A 27,774-nucleotide genomic window follows, 5' to 3' on the forward strand; every position below is an offset into this window, starting at 1 on the left:
CCCTGAATGATCAGAGAGCCAGGAGCAGCTGCCAGTTGCTTCCTATCTCTTGCGTTCAAATCTGTCCAAAAGACCCAGATCCTGTCTCAGCCCCACCTTATCACTTCCTGTCTCCTCTCTCTACAGTCCTCCAAACCGCTATGGTCAGCTAGTGACGGCTCCCCACTTTGACTCCAAACAAGCTTTATTTGTCAGAACACTGTGAATATCACACAACAGAGATGAGAAGATTAAAAGTTTGAGGTCATCCTGTGCTATCTGATGAGATCCTGTCTCAAAAATACATATAAGTAAATAAAAAAAAGCCACGGCTAGTAAGTCGTAGTTCTCCGGCAGAGTCTAGCAGAATGCGTCAGGTATATTAGTTTGTATGTCCAGTGTGGTCTGAGTTGATAAATCCAGAATCATACTCAGCAATGAATTGGTGTCTTGTGAAACTTAGCTTTTTGCACTGGAGCCCCCCCCCCCCCTCCCGCTCTGGGTAGCCCTGTCTTAGGGGATACCTTCATGCTTAGCGTGGTCAGACATGGCTGTTCTAATAAAGCTGCACATCTGCATTTCAGGTCTGGGCTGCAGTTCCTCCTTGGAAACAAGGCACTTTGTCAGAATTTGTCGTGGTCAGTGGGAATGAGGTAACTCCCGCGCCGCCTCTGCTGAAATGCTTAACTGTAAGGAAGACTGGTAGGCGTCTGGAAAGTTAGTGATGTCTTCAGATTACTTTCGTGTTTTACAGGCAATGTTGAGAGAGCTAAAATGAAGACCAGGAGACTTTGAAAGAGTTAAAACTATTCGGTTTATTTATTAGCGTTGCCTGCTGAGCAGTTGTCTATATCCGAAGAGCAGAGACTTGGGCTGAGGTTTAGAACCTACAGTGTTCTTTGCTCTACCCAGTATGAACCATTTATACCCAAGGGAGAGGCATGGAAGTATCTAATATAGTCAGGGGACCTAACAGTTAATAGAAGAAAAGGATTAACAGAGGGAGCCTGGAGGAGGAATTAGGAGTTACTGGGCATTGGGAATTATTAGGATAGAAAAAATTCTAGAAACATTACATTTTAGAAACAGAATTAAGGAAGCAGTTGGTATCAAAAACAAATTAAAATGTGTTTATCAGGGTTTGAGGCTTATTTGAATTTATCTCTGAGTATAGTCAGGACTAGCACGATTATTATATATGTTCTTTTTAAATAAACAGTCAAGTAGTATGTCTAATACTTGGGATTATTATATATGGTCTTTTTTTAAATAGGCAGTAAAGTAGTATATCTAATAATGTAGTCTGCAAAACATCACTGAGCCTCTTGATAGAGGTAAAGAGCTGTTTGGAGACTATTCTCAGGCCAGCTTTGGAGTAGGGTGTGCAGTAAACACTGAACCCAGGAGTAGTTTGTAAATTTCTCTGTGAAAATTCCTGTTTTCCTGTGATGGTAAGCGCTTAGCTATGTATATAGGCGTGTAAGTTCCTGCTTAGTTTTCACCGTTTTTCTCTGTGAAAATTCCTGTTTTCCTGCGATGGTAAGCGCTTAGCTGTGTACATAGGCGTGTGAGTTCCTGCTTAGTTTTTACCGTTTTTCTCTGTGAAAATTCTTGTTTTCCTGTGATGGTAAGCGCTTAGCTGTGTATATAGGCGTGTAAGCTCCTGCTTAGTTTTCACCGTTATCTTTCACTGCAGGTCTCGCACAAGCCCAAATCGCTCACTCATACTCAGGCTGCCTCTTTGCCGTATGTGGCTCTCACAGCCTGGTCTGCCATAAACAAGGTTGGTGGCCTGAATGCCAAGAATTGCATGGGAAAACGGTAAGTGATGGTGACAGCTGAAGCTCCCTTTTCTTTCTTCTAGTCCTTCACAGCAGATCTGTTTGTGTTGAGATCACCGTTAGCTGTGTGACCAGTTATGCTAACATTTGTCACATTTTACTTTAAAGCCTCAGTCTGTGGATTGTCAGCTGAATCAAATGGGGGATTTTAAAAGACATATAGCTGAGCTATCTAGGAGTTTGAGTCTCCTATATTAGGGCATTTAAACTTTTTTTCTGTACATGTTTGTGCGTGCGTGTGTGCATGCGTGTGTGTGTGTGCCTGGGTGCCTATGTGAGGTTATGTGCACCACATGCACGTCAGTACCTTGGCCAGAAGAAAGCATCAGATCTCCTGGTACTGGCGTTACAGGTGGTTGTGAGCCACCAAGTGTGTGCGCTGAAAGGACTCTGTGTCCTCTGCAAGAGCACAAAGCGATCTTAACAGCTGAGCCATCTCTTGAGCCCTGGGGCAAAAATTTTTCTGTGAGCCTCTAACAAGAGCCAGATTTTGTGAGGCTTCTAGGAAGGGTGCGAACCTCCTGCATTCTGTAAGGGATGTGCCAAGCTGAGAGCTGTGCTTTCTCCCAACCAGGACTTGCTCACTGGTTTGTGTATTTTAATGGGGCTACGAATGCTGTTGAATACTCTTGAGTTCTCTTGGGCTCAGCATGTGCATCTTGGAGGGCAGTTCTGGTGCTCCAGTGACTGGGATATATGCTTGTTTAGGTCAGCAATGTACAGTGGCAGTGTCTCAGTTCATTTGTCCTCATCATCTGTGTTCACCCTCTGTAGTTTCCCATGATCAGAGAGGACGAGCTCAGGAGAGTAGATATTTAGAAGCACAAGGGAAACCTCACATTCATGTGACTTCTGTTACAGTATATTGTTAGATTGTTTATAAATTACAAATTCTTTATTATAAACTTGATCATAGTTATGCGTGTTGTAAGCGTGTGTAGTACAGATAACCACAGTGGCTCGGAAGTACACTGGGGGGGAGGGCTGCCATCTTTTCCTGTATGTTCTGATTCTGCTATCCATAGCTAGGGACCTGTTCAATTGATTTCTCCGAGTTTTGTTTTGAAGAGTAAATGAGATAAAGCATGTAAAACTTGTGGCACTCAATAAATGGTGGCTTCTGATATTAACAAGGACATTACAATGTACTTTGTAGTTTAGGAAGCTGACATAGGGCCTGGTATGAAGGCTCAGTGGATAAAGGTGCTTGCCCTTGAGCCTGACAACCTGAGTTCACCCCTGGGGCCCATGTGGTAAAAGGCGAACACTTTCCTCCCTCAAGAAATAAATAAATGTAAGAAACATTCTTTTACAAAGAAAATTGACAGTGAAATTCTTTATTTTATTTTTATTTTTTTGGTAGAAAAGTAGGTATTCTGAACCAGTTAGTTGGTGACTGAAAGGGAGAGTTGCAGGTGATACCTGTAGGTGGAGTTTTCCTGCCCTGACCACTACCTCCAAAATAACCACACAGAGGCTTGATACTAATTACAAATGCTCGACCTATAGCTCAGGCTTATTATTAACTAGCTCTTACATTTAAATTAACCCATTTCTATTAATCTACATTCTGCCACGTGGCTTTTACTTCTGTTCCATTTTGTGTGTACTACTTGTCTTTCCACCTGGTGACTCCTCTGACTCAGCCTTCTTCATCCCAGCATCCTTTGTGTGGTTGTTCTGCCTATAATTCCTGCCTGGCTACTGGCCAATCAGTTTATTTATTAACAATGAGAGTAACGCATTTTCACAGTGTGCAGGATTATTCCTCAGCAGATACCAGAATCAAATAGCACAGTTCTTTTAAAATGATTATGTTTGTGTGTATGTGGTGGAGATGGCGTGCATTATCAGAGGACGTACTGCAGGCGTTGGTTCCCTCCTTCTATCATGTGGGATTAGGAATGGAGCTCAGGCCGTCAGTCTTGGTGGTAGGTGACTTTATCCACTACCCATCTTACCAGCCCCACAGTTCTTTTATTTCTTATTACAAATAAAGTCCATGTCATTCTGCTTTCCTATTATAAAATATTACATTTTAAACTTAATGTGTGGGTAATAGAGAATTGAATTTGTAGAGGTTTAGGCTTTGTTTCTGAAAGCATTTCAAAGACTGTCTGATGGAGTACTGCCATTTATCTCAGAATTAAAGGCAAATATTTATTCTAAAGGCCAAACTTGCTTTTTAAGCTTTCATGTGTTATCTTTATTGAAGTTGCCATTTTGGTCAAACATAGTTTAAGTTGAATAGATTTGACCACAGACTTCCTTCCTTAATAACCTGCAGAGATCATCCAGATTTTTATACCCTTATTGGAGGCTTTATTGTTTTGGTCCCCTAAAGACCCTGGGCTCACTGTGCCTATGTGGCTGGTGCATGGTATGGCTACAGACCTTGTTCTTCAGGTCTGGGTCTCCCTGAGTATGTTTTCATGTATTGTAAAAACAATGTGGGTACAGAACTTGAACTGTGTTTCCTTAGATTGATCACCATGAATGCCCAGTGTGCTGTTGACTTATGGGTAACTACAGGGTTTACTGTTACTGCCTGAAAAAACGTGGTACTGAGGAATTGGAGCCCTGGGTTCTACTCTCTGCTGTTGCCCACCAAGTGGCCACATGTTATTTGTAGTCTCTTTACTGTTCCCTCTGAATGTCTGAATGTAAGATCCCAAGTTGTGAGAAGAACTTTGAGAAGTGAGATAAATAAATTTAAGGTCATTATATATTTTTAAAATTTAAGCAGAATTTAAATTACATTTATTTAATTTACTTTTTGTGCAAGAGTATGTGCATACCACATGTATATGGAGGTGGAAATTAGTTTTCTCTACCCCATGGGTTCTGGGTAACAAACTCAGTGGCAAGTGCCTTAACCCAGTGATCCATCTCGCTATCCCCAAGCCATTAAATGTGATATTAGATTGGATTTGTTAATTGATGTAGCCCTCTGAGAACTAGCTAGAATGAAATGCATTGAAGAGCCTCAGTAATTGACACCAGGGCTTTTCATGTGCGTTGGGTTTGCAGGCCTATTCCCTATTATTCCTGGCTTGGAAGGTGTTATTAAACCAGAGCAGCTAGCAAGAACTTACTTCTATGCAGAAATGACTAGGAACCACATACAGTGTTTTCCATTAAATCCAAAGCAAATGTATAACAGTTCCTCTTATCCATGAAGACATAAATTCTCCAATGGATTCTGAATCCACAGATTAAAATAGAACAAGTCTATCAGTATGCTCTAGTAAAAGTTATTTAAAACTTTGGGAATTACTTATTTCTATAATTTTGAATTTTCTACTTTGGGGCCACAGTTGGGAGGGTAACTAGAACCTCAGATGTGAAACCGTGATGGGGAGAGCACTGGGTCCAAGTCAGCTTCCCACTGGAATCTAGTATTCAGGTGGGGGTGGTGGGAATGGTGATCACGAAGGAGGAAGTGGAGTTGTGGGAAGAGATCTCCATCCTAACTGATTGGGATTGGCATGTGTTAGTTTTATTGCATTGTACAAAAGCTACATGCCTGTGCAGTTCTGCCGCCAGGCTCCTGTGTGAGTAAAGGGCTGGGGCTTCGACTGTGGCAGCCCGCTTTGAACACACTCCTCATCGTCGTGTCCGTCAGCTTCCCTTCCTTCAGTCTGTTTCTGTGTATGACTCAAGGAGCTAGTGATTCAAGCCTCTTCCCAGGGCCTGTCCCACTTAAAAGATCCATCCAAGGTTTAGGCAAAATTCTAAATAATCATAGGCAATAGAAGTATTGTTAGCCTGTGTCTGAAGTACTTCATTCGTTATTGGTTAGAAACAGTTACCGCGGACATTTCCACAATGTATACAAATAGCTTTGTTTTCATGGGAAAATATATTTACATTTCAAATGTCTAATTCAACATGAACTGTCCTGTAAATTAGGAAATGTCAGTTTGAACTACAGAGACGTAGAAGAGAAGAAAACAAATCCAGGCTGTGTTGGTCACATTTGCTTAGTTTGTTTTATAACTGTAGTATCTCTCATTCAAAGTTTCTCATTTACTCTAGCAGGAGACGGAGACTATTAAGTAGGGAGTGCATTGTGCTAGGGTAATTCGGCTGCAGTTTCACCTGTCTCCCCACTCCCACATTTAAATGTACCCCGTGAAACTGAAGTGTGGTTCATAAAGCTTGTTGTTTTTACCTGTAGAAAATGTAGTCAGATTTAATATCATTTTTGTATGTGGGATTCCGCTCTGTATGCGGTGAATAAGATTGGTCAATAAAAACTGGCTTGGCCTGATAAGGTGGAGTAGAGGTAGGTGGGGAAAACTAAACTGAGTGCTGGAAGAAATAAAGGCAGAGTTAGAGAGAAGTCATGTAGCCCCCACTGGAGACAGACACCAGAACTTTAGCCAGTAAGCCACAGCCACGTTGCCATACACAGATTAATGGAGATGGGTTAAATTAAGATGTAAGAGTTAGCCAATAAGAAGCTAGAGCTAATGGACCAAGCAGTGATTTAATTAATACAGTTTCTGTGTGATTATTTTGGTTCTGGGCGGCCAGGACAAACAAGCAGCCTCCTCCAACACTTTGTTTCTTAGCCATTAGGATCTAATAGAGGATCCTTAATCTTATGGGGAGTCAGAGAAGCCGGTTACATATGGATTGGAAAGAAAGAAGCAAAAGATGGAATTGCATTGGAATTACCAGTTATTTTCACTATCCCAGACTACACCTCTGCTCACCCCTTTGCATCATGAATCTGAGCCTTCGTGTTTCCTTTTGAGAATAAAATGAGGCAGAGCTTAGATCTGTGCATTTGCAGCCCAGCTTTCTGTAGGTCAAGACAGAACTGAAACTTGAGGGTTGCTCCCTCCATCTGCTTCCCCTATGGTTTGGATTTGGTTGTGTGTGTCTGTTTCTGTGTGAGGGTGTACCACGTGAGTGAGGGTACCTGTGGAGTCCAGAAGTCTGAACCCCTGGAGCTGAGTGGTTGAAAGCCAACTGGCATGGGTGCTGGGAACTGAACTCAGGTCCTCTGGAAGAGCAGCGAGTATTAACAGCTGAGTCATGTCTCCAGAGAAAGCACCATGACATTAGTGTCTTCATGCTTGCTTAGAGAGACTTTAGACCTTAGGCAGAAATGACAGCAAGTTAGAGTTTAGAGATTAAGAAAGCAATTATGGTGGCACATGCCTGTAATCCCAACACTCTGGAGGATGAGATAGGAGGATCTGGAGTTCAAGGCCACCCTCAGCTGCTCAGCCAGTGTGAGGCCAACCTGGGCTACCTAGTACCCTGTCTCAACAACAAAGAAGAATGCATAGCATTCTAATAATTATTCCGACTTTCCCATGTTTTCTAGATCTGTGACTAGTACAGTCCTCAGAATCTTCAGAGTAAGCTGTGTGGACTAGGAAGTGAGTGGCATGTGCTAAAAGCCTGGACAATTTTGAATTAAAGTACTCTTGGAAGTGTAATATTTCATAGGCTATTTCTACATAAACCAGTGGTTCTCAACCTACGGGTCACGCTACCCCTTTGAGAAACCTCTATCTCCAAAAATACTTACATCACATGCCATTACAGTAGCAAAATTAGTTATGAAATAGCAATGAAAATAATTTTATATTTTGGGGTCCCCACAACATCAACTGTGTTAGAGGTTGCAGCGTTAGGAGGTTTGAGAAGCACTGACATAAACCAACAAACAGCAGGTTTCAGCTTTGGTTGGATTTGATGTGTAGTGTGACCATCACAGCAAACAAGGTCAGGAAATGCTCCGGGAACATCACCTGGGGGCTGTTGTGAGGGAGGCGGCTGCCACACTGCCTTAGGCTCAGAGATACTTTACAGACTACAGAGGTTGGTTAGCCACAGGAACACTCAGCTTATTGCTGGCTTTAGAATTCATTTTTCCTGCTGTGCTTTTTGTATATTTACTTTATTTGAAAAAGGATAGACCCTGCTTGACCCTATGCAAAACTAAAGTTTGCACAGCTAGAAAATTGTGTGTCCCAACTGTCTCCAGCACTTCTTGAGCCTGCTCCTTGGCCTTTTGCTCTTTGAGGGCGCCCTCAGGTGGCAGCATTGGTAACTGACACTAGTTGATTAACTTGGTTCTCAAGCCCTACTTTTGTGAGATAATTTTGCTCTTATTTAGGAAGTGAAGCTGCTTTGGATTAAGGGTTATGGGGAAGAGACAAGATGACAGGAAGGAATCAGAGATGTGTCTGACAGTTGAGTCCTCAGGCAGCCATTATATTTGGTATCCTTTTAATCTTCTCAGGTAGAAACTAGAAGTCTTTAATTTTTTTTAATGATTATTTTTCTTTTACATGCATTGGAATTTTGCCTGCATGTATGTCTGTGTGAAGGTGTCAGACCCCCTGGAACTGGAGTTGCAGACGGTTGTGAACTGCCATGTAGATGCTAGAATTTGAACCCCAGTCCTCTGGAAGAGCAGCCATGTCTCCAGCCCCCTAGAAATGAACCCCTGTCTTCCGGTGGCAGTAGCTACTGCAGTGCTTAAGATACAGTGGTGGGGTGAGCTGGAGTCAACCCCGACCAGGCCAGCGCGGGGTGTGATAGGAGGTCTGTCCCTCAGTGCCTGCAGAGCAGAAGTAGGTGCCGCACTGAACAGAGACAAGAGGCTGTAAGCCTGTCATGTGCCCAGAGTGTCTCTACCCCCATGTACGAACTCTCTTTGTCCCCATCCCCTTATTCAAAAGAAAACTAAAGGCAGACAAGCCACCAGGCACAGGGTAACGCCACGGTGTCCTAAGAATAATGACCGCTGGCCTGCAGCTTCCCTAGGAAGGTATCCTTAGGCGACCAAAAAGGCATTTTCTTAGACAAATAGCCGCCTGACTCAAAAACTACCAGGCCTCAGACCTGTTCTTTTCCCTGTCTTAATATAGAGTAAAAGAGAAACTTGAAGTTTCTTGAAGGAGAATTTCACTAATTTAGATAATGAGCAGAAAGTCAGGGTAAATATTTTGTGAGTGAATTAATTGGTAGATGATCTGTGTGACAGGTTTGCTTTGTTTACATAGTTTGGTTTGAGACAGGGTCTCTCTGGGCTGCCCAGGCTGACCTTGGGCTTGTGGTTTACCTGCCTCAACCTCTCGGAGTGCTGGGTTCTAGGAGTGCCACCCCCTCTCCCACTTAGGAGCTCCTAAGGCTTTGAATCGTGAGATTGAAGTTTGGAGGAGTGAGAAGCTCCAGAGTTTCTTCTTTTCTTCACTATTGATAGTGTGGTGAGATGAAAACTCCTGTAGAGGAGCATGATTTGCAAGGAGACTTCTTTTAATTATATTTAATGGTGTTTCAAAAGGAGCAGCTGGCTTGGAAATTATAGTAATAACTTTTAACATTTAACAGAGGATAATAATCAGCCTCTGTGATTTGAGTAAGGGACAGGAAAAATGAAACCAGGGTTAAGATTATAGACAGTGTGTGCTCTGAGGTTCAGTGCACCAGTTAGCAGTAGGTGGTGAAATTCTACACTGTCTGGTAGCGAAGACAAGGGCCATAAGTAGCAGTTCCGTAATGAGAGTGGCAGACAAGCAGCGGCACTCCCAGCACTTAGTCTCAGAAGGCTGTTTCTCTGTGTGCACTCAGAACATTTTCATGGAACAGTCTCCCATAGTAGTTAACATAGCGCCAGAGAGCAGACAAACGTGCAATGCCCCTCCACCTCTGTTGGTAACAGAGCACCAAACTGCCGTTCAGTACACTTTTCGAGGTATTTGAAACCGTGCAGTCCAGGAAGGCAATTAATTCCAGAATAAAAGTATGTAAAAGTATGCAAAGCGGTGATTCTTTCAAAAATTTTTAAAATTCTGTGTGTGTGTATGTGTGTGTGTATCTCTGTGTGTTCATACATGCACCATAGCACATGTATGGAGTCAGAGGACTACTTGAATCTGTTCTTCCCTTCCCCTGTGGGTGCCAGTTGATTGAACTCCGGTGGTCAGGTTTTCCCACCAAGCAGCTTTACTCACTGACACGCCTTGCCTGCCTGATGCGTTTTGACCACTGATTCTCTTTCAGATCACAGACTTCTTAGGGAATGGATGGTCGGTCTGTTCCTGTGCACACTTGGCCTTGTATTGTGTTTAGAGGCTCAGGCTCTCTTGCACCCTTTCTTCCCCTCTACTCCACTCTCTAGGCCTGGTCCCTGTCCCAAGTGGCAGGAGGACCCTGAGTAGGTGTGGTAAGAGCCCGGGTTTGGGTGCTTGTGCTGGCAGGACACAGGTGTCCGCTTCCACAGGAAGTCACACTGCGGATGCGAGTCCCTTCTGTGACAGTTTAGCAGGACATGCCTGAACACAATTGCTTCTTACACCTTAGCGGGAATGCGGTCAGGAATGTGACTTTCTGCGAGCTGCATTACCGAACACCTCAAGTTCCCTCCTTCCAGGGGAAGGGTAGTGACTTTAGCAGGAGAAACAGCAGAGTTAGAAAGCACCACCCAGACGACCAGCTAGATGAACTGTTAGTGTGCTAATGCTTTGTGTTTTCAGTGAACGGTTTGGAAAATGTCTCATTTTAAGTATTTGCAGCTTCTTGCTGAAATCTGTGTGATTCAGTCTTGGGATGGTGAATAACTATTTGCCTTGGGGATTGTTTGTCACTGGGCAGTTCCTCTGTAAAAGTTCTCATCAGGTATGTCTGCCCAAGATTCTCACAGGTTCTCTTTCCTTTTCTATTGCAGCGCTTTAATCTTGGGTGCATCAGGTGGAGTTGGTACTTTTGCGATACAGGTAAAAGACTTTTTTAATCTTTTGACCAGGAAGATTTTAGTTTCTATGAATTTATAATTTGTATATTATAAATTAGTTTTCATTCAAAATTGGGTCCAGTGTATGGTTAATTTTGTCAGCTTGAATGAAACCAGCTATAGTTACCTGAGAAAAAAAGCTTCGATTTAGGAATCGCCTCCATCAAATTGCCTTACTTGTAAGCATGTCTGTGGGGCATCTTCTTGATCAATGTTTGATGTGGGAGGGCCCATCCCACTGTGGCAATGCCATCCCTGGGAAGGTGGTCCTGGGTTGTATAGGAAAGCAGGCTGAGCAAGCCACGGAGAACAAGCCCTTGAGCAGCTCCCCTCCATGGCCTCTGCATCAGCTCCTGTCTTGAGTTCCTGCCCTGACTTCCTTGGACATAGTCTGTAAGCTGAAGTACTTTAATCCCCAAATTGGTTTTGGTCAGTGTTTTAACAAAGTAACAGAAAAGTAGGGCATCTAATAAAGACCTTTTAATTTCAGTGACCCAAATGAACATGGTTCTAATATAAAAAGGAAACATTAACCCTTTCCATTTGTTTAGCATGGAAAAGTTGAGTTTGTGGAGCCAAACCCTCTGGGAGGAAGACCATGATGGTGGATGTAGATAAAAGTTTGCGGTTTAGCAGTAAACAGCATTTCCAAAAGAAGGAGGGAGGGAGGGAGAAAGCACAACAAGACTACAATGGAAAAAATTAACTATCCAGAGAGAAACCTATCCATGCGTGGTCAGTTTTGTTTTTTATATGTCTGTGAGTATTTGTGCAGGTATATGCCACGTGTGTGCAGATACCCAGAGAGGTCAGAAGAGGGTGTCGGATCTCCTGAAGTTAGAGTTATAGGCGTTATGAACTGGTAACTGATGTAGGGTCCTGTGGGAGAGCAGCCAGTGCTCTTAGCTGAACCATTGCTCCGGCCCCATCATTCATTTTTAACAAGGATGGCAGGATGGTTAAGTGAGGGGAAAATGTCCTTTCAACAGACGATGAGACAACTGGATGCTCACCTAAAAAGAAGGGAACTGGATCTTTACCTTACATGATACACAGAAATAATTCAAGGTGGATCAGAGAGTTCAATGTAAGAGCACCAACCATAAAACTCTTAGAAGAGACCAGCTATAAATATTCATCTCCTGAGATTTGGCAGCAGATCCTTAGATGTGACACTAAAAGCATAAGCAAAGCAAGTAAGTTGAGCTTTATCAAGTTAAAAAAATCTTGATACATCAATGAGCACCATCAAGGAGATTAAAAAAAAGCAACCCATGTGTCTTGGTTACTTTTCTTGTAGCTGTGGCAAAATATGTGAAAAGAATACTTTGAGAGGACAGGAAGTGTTTTGGTCCACAGTTCATCACAGCGGGGAAGTGCTGAGGACTTAATGCTGTTTAAATAAAACATAGGGCTGGAGGGCTGGCTCAGTGGTCAGGAGCTGGAGGGCTGGCTCAGTGGCCAGGAGCTGGGGGGACGGCTCAGTGGTCAGCAGCTGGAGGGCTGGCTCAGTGGTCAGGAGCTGGAGGGCTGGCTCAGTGGTCAGCAGCGGGAGGGATGGCTCAGTGGTCAGCAGCGGGAGGGGCTGGCTCAGTGGTCAGCAGCTGGAGGGCTGGCTCAGTGGTCAGGAGCTGGAGGGCTGGCTCAGTGGTCAGCAGCGGGAGGGGCTGGCTCAGTGGTCAGGAGCTGGAGGGATGGCTCAGTGGTCAGGAGCGGGAGGGATGGCTCAGTGGTCAGGAGCGGGAGGGGCTGGCTCAGTGGTCAGGAGCTGGAGGAGTGGCTCAGTGGTCAGCAGCTGGAGGGCTGGCTCAGTGACTAGGAGCACTGGTTTCTCTTCAGAGACTGGGGTTTGGTTCCTTGCACCCTTATGGCAGCTCACAACTGTCTGCTACTCTAGCTTTGGGGTTCAATATGCATAAAATGAATAGAAATCTTTAAGGAAAAGCATGGAATAGATGCAGGTCTCTAGCACGTTATTTCCTTTCCTCCACAATGCTATGCATATATTTTGGGGACAAGATGGTCATCTTAGACTTCACCCTGGGACTTTAACTCAGGACTTGCTGTTAAAAGCAATATATTCCTTTACGCCAGAGTCCCTGTCTATGGCCCACAAACATAATAAACTATATATGTTACCCTTTCTCAGTGGTTCAGTTTTCTCAGATTTTCAGGTTATATGAATCCTTGGGAAATACTTATGTTTTTGTTTTGAGATAGAGTCCGGTACATCATAGGCTGACCTTAAACACTCTCTATGGTTGAGAATGACCTTGAGTTTCTGATCCTTGGCTCTGTATCCCAAAGGGCTAGGATTGTATATTGACATTCATACCAAATTTCTGATAAATCTGAAGTGTCTTGCCTGATGCTAGACTGGCAATAGTCCCTGTTAACTTTATGAAATTGACAGTATAGAAAAGTATATTGGGTTTGGAGGGTGATTTCAGATACATAAACGTGAGTGACATTAGAATTATGCCCTCTTGTATTAAGTCTGTACTTGGGTTTTAAAGACAAGAGACCATTTATCTGGGCCTTCGTACTCCAAAGGAGAGGAACCAATTCATGTTCTAAAACTAAAATGTTCATATTTCCCTAGTAACCTTTCATCTGATAGCTGACCACTATACATGTTTCTAGATGTGCTTTTGTGTGTGTGCATGTGGAGCCCAGAGAGTGACACTGCTTCTTCTATTCTCTCCATCACTTGAAGCTGTGCTCACTGATTTGGCTCCAGGGACCCTGCTGTCTCTGCCTCCCCGGTGCTGGGACTGTAGGCATGTACTGCCATGCCTGACCTTTACACACTGCTGGGATCTGAACCTAGGTCCTAGTGCTTCCCCAGCAGGCACTTTGCCGATCTGCCCATGGTCTAAGTAACTCTGAAGCACTGATTGAAGACATTCTGGAGATGCAAATGAGGAGGTGCTGCATTGTTTTGTTCTGGGTGCTTTGTCCTATGTTCCCGTCCTGAGGGTGTGTGATGTTTGTTTCTCTGTTTTCTCTGCCATTTGCCCTCTGTCATTGAAGCTCCTACACTTGAGGCTGTGGCTCTCCTGGTTTTTCTGATCCTGGTGGGGCACTGCATACACTCAAGACAGAAATGTGGCTTTGCCTATGGAAGATGAGAGCTGGTGGGATTTTCCTGACCGTTGTAACCGGGTCTGATAGGTGGCCTTTTGCAGTTCTTGCTGACCGAGGATGTAGAAGTTCTAGAGATTACTATGATATGTGTACACCTGGTGCCAACGTTTTCTATTAAAAAAAATGTACTTTTTTTTTTTTTTTTTTTACTTTCCCCTCGTACCTCTCTCCTGTGGCAGATAATGAAAGCATGGGGTGCTCATGTGACAGCAGTTTGTTCTCAAGATGCCAGTGAACTTGTAAGGAGGCTCGGAGCAGACGAGGTCGTTGATTACACACTGGGAAGCGTGGAAGAGCAGTTGAAATCTTTAAAACTGTAAGTAGTAGAGCAAAGCTGCTGTTGGGAGGACGGCACAGGTACAGTTGAGTGTGCAGGTCTGAGGTCACCGGTGTGGTGGCTTCACAGTCAGGCTGGAATCTTCTGAAAGACTCTAAAAGCATTCCTTGTCATTTGGATCCATTTCCAAATGGTATGTACTTTGGAAGTTATTTTTATACATGGTCTGATGATTTTAAGGCTACAAGATTAGGATGTGATTCCTTCTGTGGCATCATCCCAGGAAGAATAGAGAGGAGGGCACAAAACCACATGATTACTCCTAAACACATTTCAATGTTTTGGCTCCATTAAGGGCATAAGAAAACACTGCTGGCAGGGATCAGGGTATGCAGAATGCCTGAAAGCCAGCCTGTGGTTTGGCCTAAGATACCAGATAAGACTGACTGGGGGTTCTCTCAGGCCCTGTTGCTCTTGCCTGTGGCCTGTTAATTTGATCTCCATTAGCTAAGGCAGAACTGAAGCTGAAAGTGCAGCTCACAAGTATTTGCCCACAATTTCAAAGGTTTTTCTTTCTTTTTTAAAATCCATTTTCAGAAGCCAGTTTTTCTTGGCCACACTGACTAGATGTGTAATATTGAAGGATGAAAACACAAGGTCCTCTTCTCTGCAGTGCTCCCAGGAGCAGCCAGCCAGAGTCTGTGTATTCTGTCCTTCAGGGCGCTTCACTCTCATCAGGACGTTTGTAGACACCAGATGCTGGTGAACCAGACACATTCCTCCTTTACAGAGCCTACGTTCCACTTATGGATTAGTGCCTAGTGCTTGTCCAGTCAGGACTCTATGCTGTGATGAAACTCCATGTCTGAAGCAACTTGGGGAGCAAAGGATGTATTTGGCTTAAGCTACCATGTCACTGTTCTTCGTCAGAGGAAGTCAGAACAGGATCTCAAACAGGGCAGGAACTGGAGACACAGAGGCCATGAAGGGGTGCGATTTACTGGCTTAATCCTCATGGCTTGCTCAGCCTGCTTTCTTAGAAAAGCCAGAACCACCAGCCCAGGGGTGGCACCAGTCACAGTGAGCTGCCCTCCCCCATCAATCACCTCTTAAGAAAGTGCCTACTGGTTTGCCTGCAGTCAGATCTTGTGGAGGCATTTCCTCAGTTATGCCTTTCTGCTCTCTGATTACTCTAACTTGGGTCAAGTTAACATAAAACTAGCCAGCACAACTGACCCTTGTCAGCTTGATAAACACAGTACTGTTAATGCACAACCTTTCCTTTTTTATTTGTACTGAAGATCACATGTTAATAAAGGTATTATAAAATGTTTTACAAACTTTATTAAAAAGCCCCAGAGCCTTCCAAATTCAAATACTTCAAAAGTTGTCTCTTTAAAAACATTTAATCTTTTTAAAATCTAAAATCTGTTAAAAGTCCAAAATCTCTCAAGTTTAAAAATCTCAAATCAAACATAAACAAAGTATACTTTCTTACTTCAAGAGGGAAGAATCATGGCACATTAACAATCTAAACAAAGCAAAACCAAACTCCAACAGTATAAATAACACAATGTCCGATATCTGGAACTTACTCACAGTCTTCTGGACTCCTTCAAGGGGCTGAGGTCACTTCCCTGGCTTCACCCTCTGCAGCACACACCCTTGTCTTCTAGCTGGGGCAGGCTCCACTCCCCACTGCCGCTGTTCTCGGTGGTCATCACATGGTGCTGGCATCTCTAAAATGCTGGGGTCTCCATTAGCTTCTCCTGAGCTCTCTTCATGGTGCCAAGCCTCAGCTTCTCTGCATGATGCCTTCAGTCCTGGGCCTTCAGCTGTCCCTGAGGCTGCATCTTCACCAGTGGTCTCTCCTGGCCTCTCAATGTGCTAAGCATCGGCTACTCTCCATGACCCCGTCATACTTTCCAAACCGGTACCACCTGGGTGACTCTTACACATTCCCAAGTTCAGCTGTCAATGTGAGATACAAGCTTGGCCACCTCTGGAACACAGCTTCTGTGCAATGACTCTCAGGAAACACTTCCCAGAAGAACTCATCTCAGTGACACTGGTCTCTTCTTAATCACTGCTAACTTCCTAGCTCCAGCTGACAAGCATCCATTGTCCCAGTAATAGAAAGGTTTTACTTTAGTGTTTTTGGTCTCTTGTTAATCACAACTCATTCTTCAGCTAACCAGAACCATGGGTTCTCAATTTAAAACAAATGGATTTGATAGAGAGTCTTTAAGGGACTCTCAAACTTCTCTTTAGAACTCCACAAGCCAGGCCCCCATGGTCTGCACTGCTCTCAAAATTTTCTTCCAAGCTGGCACAGAACAGCTTACCAGGCTCTCAACGCTCAATGGCTTTTCTCACCCAAAGTCCAAAGTCCTTCCAAAACCCTCTCCAGAACAACATGGTGAGGTCTGTCACAGCAACACCCCTGGTACTAATTTCTGTCTTAGTTGGGGTAACTTATTGTGATGACACACCATGATCAAAAGCAACTTGGGGAGGAAAGGGTTTATTTGGCTTCTACTTCCGCATCACTGTTCATCATGGAATTAAGTCTGGACAAGAACTCTAACGGCAGGAGCCTGGAGGCAGGAGCCTGGAGGCAGGAGCTGATGCAGAGGCAGGAGCTGATGCAGAGGCCTTAAAGGGCTGCTGCTGCTGGCTTGTTGTCTTCATGGCTTGTCCTTTTTTTTTTTTTAATAGAACCCAGGACCACCAGTCCAGGGGTGACCCCAACCAACAGTGGGCCTTCACATCAATCACTAATTAAGAAAATGCCTTACAGTTGGATCTTATGGAGGCATTTTCTCAATTGAGGCTCCCTCCTCCCTGAAGTGTTACAGCTCTGAGGGGAAAGTTACCCTGGCAGTCAAGAGCCAAAGAGTACCACAAACACACCACACAGCAAACTGCACATAAGAGATTTATAGGGAGCAGAAGCAGAGAGAAGAAGATAGGCTTTATGTAGGGTTTCTTGGGGTAGTGGTGGAGCTTTCCAGAGTGGGGATTGGTGGGATTTCAAGTTCTAAGGTTGGGCTTTTTACTTTGTATGGTGTAGCTTAGCCACCTGCATCTGGAGGGGCTGGGTCTGGCCATTATAGCTGGTAGTGTTCTGTGGGCAAAGCCTGGTGGTTGGAGGTCCTTGGGGGCAGGACCTGGCCACTTTCTGGGCTTACACAAAGGTCATTGCCAACCCATTCTCCTCTACTGACCCTTTAGTAGTATACATGTCTGTAAGTTGTTTACAAAGGAGAACCTGACAGCTGGAAGACTGAAAGACATTTAGTCTGTCCTCTCATAGCAATGTGACAGTCCCTCAGCTTCTTTGGCAAGTGCTCTTGCCTTCTTGATTGTACTCTTCCAGTAGGGGGCTTTCCTTCTTTTCCGCCCTCCCTTTCTCCTCTCTTCCTCTTCCTTCAATAGTGTCTTGCTTTTCTATTGCTGTAAAGAGACACCATGACCAAGGCAACTTTTAAAAGAAAGCATTTCACTGAGGGCTTGCTTACAGTTTTAGAGGGTGAGCTCCTAACCATCATGGTGGAAACATGGCAGCAGGCAGGTAGGTATGGCACTGGAGCAGTAGCTGAGGGCTTGCATGTTGAGACAACACAACAACAGCACGCACACACACACACACACACACACACACACACACACACACACAGAGAGAGAGAGAGAGAGAGAGAGAGAGAGAGAGAGAGAGAGAGGGATTGATTGTGTCCACTAACTGAGAATGACATGGGCTTTTTAAACCTCAAAGCTGATCCCAGTGATACATGTCCTCTAACAAGGCCACACCCCAAACAGGTTCCACCAACTACGAACCAGTCATTCAAATATACAAGTATTTGGGGGCCATTCTCATTCAAACCACAACAGTTTAGTTGAAGTTGATCATTGTAATTATAACCTCTGCCCAAAGGTTGAACTCTGAATTTGCCTATAGAAAATTTGTGACTTATTCCAAGTTGCAGTTTTCTTGATGTTATAGAGATTTCAGCACGAGAGAGTTAAATTCTTTTTAGTGCTATCACATCATGGTTGAGAAGGCAGAGGCAAGGGCTTTTGGGTGTTAGCTCAAGGTCACTAATCGTTCCTGGAATAATTCAGCCTACGGGTTGTCCCAGATTTTTCTCACATGGTGCCCAGTAAGTAATAGCAGTTTTAAGTTTTCCACAAATTAAATAGCCTCATATTTGTTAGTAATGCTTTGGGAATACAGTAGAAACTTTACTAATGAGAAGTGTGATCCTTTAGGAAGGTCACTCTCCTGCCTTTTGTAGCGTTTACTTTTTTCTCTCTTTAGCTTAATCCCATAAAAGACTCTGTATCCTTGAAGCTGGCCAAAACTATCTTAAAAGCTTTGACTTCCTCCAGATGAATTTGGAAGAGGGAAACTTAACCCAGGAAGAATTTACCAGTTGATTTACTTAATTTATACACATGCATTTTCTAAAAGAATATTGTTTTTAAAAGTAATGAAAAGCTTTTGTGAGTTTTTATCCCTTTGGGTGCAGTATAGTGATTATAGCATTATTATGTTAGATTAGAGATCTGAATATCTGTCAGTTCTGTGGATTCTGTTAGACAGTTTGGGGGCAGGGGCAGGTCAGGGTAGCAGTGGAGGCTAAGAGGAGGGTGTTGTTTTTTTTTCATGCATTATCCTGATGTTATACATAAAACACACAAAAAGAAATTCCGGAAGGTAAAGAGGATGCATTTCTGATTGTAGAGGGGATAAAGGCAAGTCAGCCTTACAGACACTCTGTATATCTTCCTTTTGAGTAGTCATGGGTACTGAGAAGCCATCGATGCTACTGAAAGGACAGATTTGTAGTTGTCTATGGTTGATGTCGGGTTCCTCGACCTGGACAGCCTGAAGTCTACCAGTGACTTATAGATTTAGCTGTATACTTTTTTGGTGTGAGAATCTGTTCTCTTCATTTTAACTCAAATCACCCCAATTCAGAACCACTTGCTTACATCTTTCTTAAGGTATAAGATATAAGAAAACTAGTAATAAGAAATTAGTTGCATTTTAGCTTTGGGGACAAAAGGTATAAGTGGAAGGGAGTGGCTGTGCCTTCTCCCCTCTCAGCCACCCCTTGGGATGACACAGTGCCACGTGGTGCATGCGCTGTCATTGAATACACCTTGACAACCAAGTGAAAGATCTGTGTCCAGGTAGAGACTGGCAGACTATTTTTATTTGATTCTTCCCCTCCAGGTTTGACTTTATCCTTGATAATGTTGGCGGATCTACTGAAACATGGGCTCTAAATTTTCTCAAGAAGTGGTCAGGAGCCACCTATGTGACGCTGGTGACTCCTTTTCTCCTGAACATGGACCAACTGGGCATTGCTGATGGCATGTTGCAGACAGGAGTCACCATGGGTACCAAGACCTTGAAGGTAGGAAGGCAAACCTTGGCTGGTGCGAGTGAGCAAGTGCCTCGTACCACTGGGTTTGCCACCTGGCCACCTCCTCCTCTTACCACAGCAGCTGCCTGCATGGTCTCTAGATTCACACAGCAGGGTTCAAATTCTGTCTAGTAGCTGTGTGACCCTGTGCACGTTCCTTACTGTTTTGCCTGCCCATAAGGTAAGGCTGCTAATCTGTATTTACTGCACTGTTGTAAGGATTAACTAAGATAATCCACATGAAGAGTGTGGCACAAGGCCTAGGGCATCAAGACTCTTGTTAACTCCTTGTGATGAGCTGTTACTGCTTCTCTGGATTCATCTGATACACCTTCCCGCTTCCTTCCTACCTCTACCTGATGGTTTTCTTTCTCACCAGTCTTAAAACACAGTCCCTGTACGTAAGGTAGAGACTTGACTAGGGCAGTTTCCTGTTGTTGCAGTCATGTAGCAGTAGATATTCGCACCTCTAGAGGTCTGTGGGGTTCAGAAACCTAGAGGCTATGGATACTGATGGAACCGTCATGCCTTTGCTGTCCCGTCATTTCACACCCCCAGTGAACTGTAAAGGTTGGTGACATGATGGGAGTTTTGGGGACTTCAGATTAGTCAGGTTGACTGTGTTGATAGGCCACGGCTTCTGGGACTGTACAGTGCTCCAGTGCCCAAGCTGAATGCCCCCGGAAACTGGTGGGCCTTGGGAATTAGTGCTTATAGCCTCAGTTACAGGACTGAGGAAGGACTTAAAGTGTCTGCCCTCTACTTAATGCCGTCACCTCTTGTCACCACAGTGGGGACAGAGGCTGATGTAGTAATTTCAGGTTATAAATTGGGGCAGTTCTAGAGTATTGAATTGGAGTGAAATGGTATACATGATAGAAGAAAATAAAGATAAATGTTGTTTTTTAAACTACTTCATTTTCAAGGAAAAGGAAGTAGACAGGTCCTCAAGGTCCACCTGGGTGGACCTAGGCAGCTATCACCATGTTCAGTGTGCTAACTATCTTTAGCTTTCTTTCCCATTCCCTCTTCCTTCCTTCCATCAATTTCTCTTCTTTTTTATGCGTGATTTTTATTTATTTATTTATTTTTATATTTATTTATTATGTATACAATATTCTGTGTGTATGCCTGAAGGTAGAAGAGGACACCGGACCTCATTACAGATGGTTGTGAGTCACCATGTGGTTGCTGGGAATTGAACTCAGGACCTTTGGAAGAGCAGGCAATGCTCTTAACCTCTGAGCCATCTCTCCAGCCCCCTTATGCGTGATTTTTAATGAAGAACTAGGGATTGAACTTGGCCTCACACATATGGAGCAAGAAGTGCCGCTGAGTCACACCCTGGCTCTTGAGAGGTTTTTTTGTTTTGTTTTTAGATGGGGTTTCATTATGTAGGTCAGGTTTACCTGAAACTTGTGTTCCTCCTGCCTCTACCTCCCAAGTGCTTGGATTATAGGTGTGTGTCACTGTGTTCAGCCTTTAACTGCTTTTTAAAGAAAATTTATTATTTTTAACTTATGTGTATGCATGTATTGGTTGCATCTGTGGAAGTGTACTGCGTGTGTACCTAGTGCCATCAGAGGCCACAAGAGAGTGCCAGATCCCTTGGAATTGGAGTCAAGGACAGTAGTAAGTTGCCGTGTAGGTGCTGGGAACCAAACCCAGGTCTTCTGCAAGAACAGCAAGTGCTCTTAACCCCTGAACCATCTCCACCCTCCTCTAGATGCTTCTTTATGCTCGAAATGAACTTGGGCACCATTAGGAGATTAAGACTTGGGTTTCTTAGAAGCAAGGACTCGCCTTGTTGAAGGCGAAGAGCTGTGAGGAAGCACAGCACATTAGCTTGCCTGAAGTGTGTGGTGCGGAGCTGAGCAGAGTGCACTCTCCTTCTGCCAGTGTCCAGAAACAACCGCTTAAGGAAAACTACATGGTAGCTGTTGGCAGAGGAAGGAATCTGGACTGTTCTTTGTGCACTGTTAGGAATCAAGTGGTTGGCTTCACAGAGGAATGTGTTGTGAGGGACTTAGATGTGGCAGTTGTAACCGTTTTATTTCCCCTTTTAATGCCCCAGACAGTTACCAGAATGTTTTCACTGTGGTCCCGCAAGCCTTAGCAGACTGTAGGAGAATCAGTTGAACAGGTCTGCTGTGCTTATCATTTACTGGGTGAACCCTGTGCTGCGAAAATCAGTGCATCAGTGTCTAGCCACATACGCGGTACAGAGCCTTTTACTGTTAGAGTTTTCATGACTTATGCATTCAGTTGTATAACTCCATATGTGGTCATGACCCACAGTTTAGGAAGCTTTGCTCTAGAACAGTTGTGATCAGATAGACTCCCAGCCTTGCAGGTCATATGACAGAGCCTGGGCTCAGGGATTGTCAAGCCAAGACTGGCCTCAGTGAACATTCTGCCCTCACTTTGCAGTTGTGTGTAGGAGCAGGCAAGACAGAAGCATGGAACTAAGTGCCCTTACCCATCTCTGAGGACTCAAGCCAGCTTGAGAAGTCTTGGAGCTTGGCTTACTGCTGTTTTGATAATATCCCACTCACTTCCTGCAGAAAGTTGCCACTGTTGAGTGCAGCCGGGGCTGCATGGTGAGATCCTGTTATAAGTGGTACAGAAGTTGAGTGGAGGAACCCTTTCCATGTAAGATTTTTGCTCATCTATCAAGTTGAGAGGTTCTGTTCTACAAAGCCTGGATAGTGTGACAGTCACAGTAACTACAGTGGTAGCTGGGCCGCCTGATTAGACCCAGCCAATATAAAAGCAACTTCATACCCTTTCCCTGAAGCTTCTTATTCCTGACAGAATCAAAAAGAAAAAAAAAATACAGTTGAATCTTCTCTAAGAGCATGTTTTAGTGACTCTCATTCCTAAAACAGTTTTAAATGTAGTTTTGGTGCCTCTTGACTTCCTGATTCCTCATAGGTAAGCAGTTCAGCACATGAGACATTCAGACTGTCATTTAAGGAAAGCTTTTCTGTGTCAGCCATACATGGAGACCCTGAGTTGACATGGGCAGGTCTTGTTCATTTGCTTATGCTAAGGTTCTGAGTATACAATCATGTGTCAACGTGATATGGGAAACGGGTTCATTTGTCTTGGTCCTGCAGAAAATGTCTTTGGTTAGCTGCAGTTAGTCAGATCTCCTTTTCTATACCCTCACCATAATTATTTTCTTCCTTTCAGCATTTCTGGCAAGGAGTTCATTACCGCTGGGCCTTCTTCATGGCCAGTGGTCCATATCTAGATGAAATTGCAGAACTGGTGGACGCGGGAAAGGTAGGTCCGCCCAGAAACCCTTTTCCTGGTAACTCTGTCTTGTTGACACTTTTCTTGTAGACTGTCCACCAGGCCTCATCCCTGGGAACACTCCGGGAAGAGGGGATGGGGTATGAGGAGGGTGCTGTGGTTTTTTTCTATTGCCATGCCAGTCATGGTAAGACTGCTCAGTCTGCACAATAACTTAGCCTGTTTAGTCTACCTGTAAGCCCTTCAAGGCGTACAAGTGGCCAGCCCGCCCCCCCCCCCCCCCACCACCACCACCAAGGACTAGTCTCTGCCTCTGGTGATGAAGGCAGCCAAGCTCTGCCCTACAGAAAAAAACACCCAAGATCAGGCCACAGAATCCCACCAGTCACAGGCTACCCTGGAAAGCTCCCCCCACTCCAAAGAAACCCTGCCTCCTGCTCAGCTCTCTGCTACTTCTCTTGAGAGTAGAGGCAGCCACCCTCTTGTGACTTCCAATGCATTTCTTGTGTGAGGTTTGTTGTGCAGTATGACTTTGTGGTATTCCTTGGCTCCTGACTGCCAGGATACCTTTCTCTTCAGAGCTGTAACACTTACACTACCCCCTTTGTTTATAGATCAAGGGACAAGCTAGGGAGAGGCATTATATGATAGTTCTAAAGGTATGGGTTTAGTGAGTAGCAGAAGTGGGATCTGAGCTGGGTGACTGGTATTTGGTAACAATCTTTGAGAAATGGAACCCTCTGCACAAAGGGGAGCAGGTGCTTGAAATTTCTCAGGAAATCTCCTGGAGCCTCCTCAGTCTGATGGTGAAGCTGCCCAGGAGGTGAGCCATTTTCCAGATAACAGGGAGAACAGTGCTGGATCTTAATCCCCTAATACCTAGGTAAGAAGTGGTTCCTCAGGCCTTCAGAAGAGTGCAGGTATGGGCGAGGATTGATGGGAATTTGAGCAGAGACAACCAGTTGCTTTTCTCTGATGTCTAATGCCTGGCCAGTAGGGTACTTTGCAGAAAATGAACGTTGCTGAGAGTTTTAGTTCTCCATTTGAGGATATTAACATACTTTTCAGGGCTCGTGGAGGGTGAAAGGGTGAAAGGCTCCCCAGATTACACCTTCAGTAATTGTTTTTTTTTTCTTTCTTTCTTTTTGTAAATTCTCTCATATAAGACATTCCAACTACAGTGTCCCCTCCCTTCATTCCCTGCTCCCTCTTACTCCCCCTCCCGCCCGCCACTTCCCCTCTATCCTAAATTCTCAGTGTTGCTTTTTAAACATTTAAGGTTTTAAACATTTGTTGGTTTGTTCAATTCTGTTGTAGTCAAGGAACTATATGGTTTGTGATAGACCAGATTAGTAGGAACTGTTTTTGGTTTTAAGTTTGTGAACTTTTTTATGGACTTCTGTGTCTTGGTGCATCCCAAGTAGAAACAGGCTCACATTTAACATTTATAGGATTCTTCCACATCCCACAGGTATGCTTCCTTTAATGCTACAAAGAATGGAACCATCACTAAATAAGAGAGTGTTTCATGGGGCCCCATGGTCACTGTGTTTGTCCTCCAGGAGTGCACACACACACGGTGTTATTTGTCCTGATGTCTGCTCACACCGCCAAATGCTTGTCACATTGTATTCAAAATATTATGACTTTGTCTCTACTTGGAAATGTCTATTTACCCAACAGAGATGAGAGGGGATTTGTATATATGCACCCATTAAATTTGGCGAATAACCAGTAGAACAGCTGAGAAGGGACATGGAGGAAGAAGATGCCTTTGAGATATACCTGAAGGAGGACTCTTTCTACTGCTCAGATGTTAGCTTTGGAAGTTGTTTTTGACAGGGAAGAGCTCTGGGCCTGCATAAGCCGATAGGTGGCTGTGGGTACAATGAGGTCAGGCTTCTTGTCATGTCCCTGCCGTGATCTGAAGGTGATCACTGTCTCTGTCTACTGGGAAACTGTGAGGGGTAACAGCAGACATTGCAGACTGTGCCATTAGAAAAGGCTTGCTCAGCTGGACAAGGACAATCCAGTTCTTCAAAGCTCTGAGGCGTGTTAGTGAGTCTGGTTAGCATGAGCCTGAGAGAGGAGCTGTAGCTGCTGTCTGTAAAGGCACAGAACAACTAAGCCAACTGCTCTAAGTTGGATAAATATATTAATACGATTCAAAATCTGGAAGTTGAGGTTATTTCAAGAAAACACTTTTGACGCCATCGCTCAGTCCCTGAACTTCTACTTGTTACACAAACCAGTATGACTAGTTTATTGAAAATCCCAGAGGCATTCTATCCAGACAGGAAAAGACAAGTGAGTCCTGAGTCATTTCTCACCTCCCTTTTGTTTTTAGACACCCTTCTTAAATTTATTTCATATTAGGATATTAAGATGTCCTCCAGTCCTTGTTTTGTAAATAGCCGCATTAATGTTCCTTTGCGCAGGTGTGCCAATGGTTATCTGATGGTTTACAAATAAAGTATCCGTAGAAAGCCCAGCTTTGTTTAAAGTGCTAACTGCGAGTGCATCCATTTCAGTTCATGGAAATGCAATTACTGAGCCCAGAGTATTTTAATAAGTAGTAAGGCAGCCACTTTTGGAAATCTAGCCTGTGTTTAGTGTTTCTCTGTGGTCCCATCATCTTCCCTCTTGTTTGTTTCACATCAGGACTGACATGGTCTAAAAATGGGAAGAAAATCTGGTTCTGCTCACTTGTAACTTGAATTTTCCTGGTTAAAAATGGTGTCGGGGCAGAGGAGGTGGCTTATTGGGTGGGGTGCTTGATGCACGACAGCAGCAGCAGCCATGGAAAAGGCAGGAACGGTGGCACATGCCTGTGACCTCAGCATGGGGAGCAGAGACTGGAGGCCACCAGGGGCTCGCTGGCCAGTCAGTCAGTCTAACCAATCAGTGAGCTCTGTCAGTTAGAGAGACTGTCTCAAAATAGGGTAGCGCAGGAAAGGGAGACACTCCATGTCAACCTCCGGCTTCCTCGTGCACGCACGTGTGCATTCCTACACAGACCACCCCTGCACACACAAGCATCTGTCTTCAGTGTTACTAACAGAACCCTGCCAGCCCTGTGTGCGCCAGGAAGCATGGAGAAGGAAGCTGCAGATCCGCAATAGAAGGAGGCAGTCCTATCAGCACTGTCCTCACACTGTCACTTCGCTTCCTGGCTGGGTGGCTTTCTGTGGACATTTCAGGCATTAGAGCCCTCTGCCTTTAATGTGTCCACCATTCTCAGGCCCAAGATGACAAGGAGCCAAGGCGCTGACATTTATAAGTATATGGGGACCTCAGAGTCCTTTTCTCCTTGGCTGTCACCATGAGGCTTTCTGATAATAGTAGTATTTCATATTCATATTTATTGTAGCGATGTACAATTTGGATCTGAATTTTAAGGCCAATACAATTTTTTAATTGTATTAGCCAGGAGATGGCACAATATAGTCAGTAAGCTAAATCCAATCTTAGGCCTATTTTTGTATGATTCCTGAGCTAAGAATAGCTTTTGTATTTTAAAAGCAGTTAAAATTTTCTATTATTTATTTATGTGTCTGTGAGCGCATGCATGCGTGCGCATGTGTGTGTAGTATATGTGTTTGTGTTCATATGTGTGCAGGTACAAATGCTCCCGTGAATGTATATGTGCATGTGGTGTCCAATGGTCAAAGTTGAGGGTCTTCCTCTCCACCTTGTTTTTTTGAGACATTCAGGGTCTTTCCCTAAATCTTGATCTCTAGACTGAGCTCCCAGGAGCTACCTGTCTCTGCTTCCACATGCCTTCCCCCCAGAGCTGGGTTATAGGTGATGTGATCATGCCTGGCTGTTTGCATGGGTGACTGGACTCTGAACTCAGGTCCTTGTGACAGAGCCTACTTTTACCTCCTGGTCCATCTCCCCAGCCCCAGGTTTTATGTTTTTATTTTATTTTTTATGAGTATGGCTATTTACCTGCATGTATATCTATGTATTACTTATGTGTCTGGTACATGTGCAGGCCATAAGATGGCATCAAGTCCTCTGGAACTGGAGCTGTGGACAGCTGTGAGTGGCCCTGTTGATATTAGGAGTAGACCTGGGTCTTCTGGAAGACCAGCCAGTGCTTCTGATAGCTGAGCCATCTCTCCAGCCATCAAACCTATACAATACAATACAAAACAAAAACTGTAGACCATGTATGGCCCACAACACTATTCACTATTAAGTGTATTACTGAAAGTCTGCTAAGAAAGCAGTGATATGGTGTAGCTTATTCCTGTTTCAGTGCCAGATGGGAGAAACCTTAACCCTGACCCTAACTTTGCTACAACCAGCCTGGGCTATAATATGAGACACTGTCTTTAGAAGAAACATTCAGGACATTAGAAAAAATTCAAGACAGAGAGGAGTTGTAAGCTTCCTAACCCTAAATGAGAAAAATAAGAGAAAAAAGTTTCCTGATCCTAGCTGGGTGGTGGTAGTGTACACTTTTAATTCCAGTACTCAGGGGCAGAGGCAAGCAGATCTTTGTGAGTTTGAGGATAGCCTGGTTTACAGAGTGAGTTCTAGGACAGCCAAGGCTGCTATATGGAGAAACCCTCTCTCAAAAAACGAACAAACAAAAAACAAAAAAAGTTTCCTGATCCTTTTCCTAGGCACATAGTTAACTTGGCAGTAACCATAAAAACTTGGTCATATATGGAAAAGGCAGAGAGGAACCCTGTGCAGGTGGCGGGATGGCAGAGAGCAGCCTTTCCTGCTAGTGTTTCCTCTTCCTGCAATTGCTCCCACTGCTGAGGAACCTGGGCTCTCAGACATCGGTGTGAAAACCGCTATTCTGGTCATCTCGAAGGATCATTGATTACTAGCACAGAGTGTAAAGGGCTGCTCAGAAGGTCTGTGTGGACCAGCAGTTCTGTAAGCACGGAGTGTAAAGGACTGCTCAGAAGGTCTGTGTGGACCTGCAGCTCTGTAAGCACGAAGTGTAAAGGACTGCTCAGAAGGTCTATGTGGACCTGCAGCTCCGTGGCAGGCTTAGGAGAAATCCTGAGCACAATAAGCATTTCCTGTTTTTACACTATTTAGCAGACCATTTTT

The 27,774-nt window shown here is 44.2% G+C and overlaps 1 protein-coding gene across 3 annotated transcripts in view; it reads left to right on the forward strand.

Moving 5' to 3' along the window:
• Window positions 1-27,774, forward strand: part of Rtn4ip1 (reticulon 4 interacting protein 1) — a 41,913-nt gene that overhangs the window by 8,392 nt on the left and 5,747 nt on the right. For all 3 annotated transcript variants that reach the window (XM_041653730.1, XM_041653729.1, XM_041653731.1), the window contains exons 3-8: window positions 564-632; window positions 1,676-1,800; window positions 10,516-10,564; window positions 13,908-14,044; window positions 19,248-19,431; window positions 22,636-22,728. In XM_041653730.1, coding sequence (XP_041509664.1) covers window positions 564-632; window positions 1,676-1,800; window positions 10,516-10,564; window positions 13,908-14,044; window positions 19,248-19,431; window positions 22,636-22,728 — 657 coding nt within the window. The remainder of the gene's footprint in view (window positions 1-563; window positions 633-1,675; window positions 1,801-10,515; window positions 10,565-13,907; window positions 14,045-19,247; window positions 19,432-22,635; window positions 22,729-27,774) is intronic.

Source organism: Microtus oregoni, unplaced genomic scaffold (assembly GCF_018167655.1).
Source record: "Microtus oregoni isolate MIOR12 unplaced genomic scaffold, Mior012 000006F_ref0000085, whole genome shotgun sequence".
Taxonomy (NCBI): domain Eukaryota; kingdom Metazoa; phylum Chordata; class Mammalia; order Rodentia; family Cricetidae; genus Microtus; species Microtus oregoni.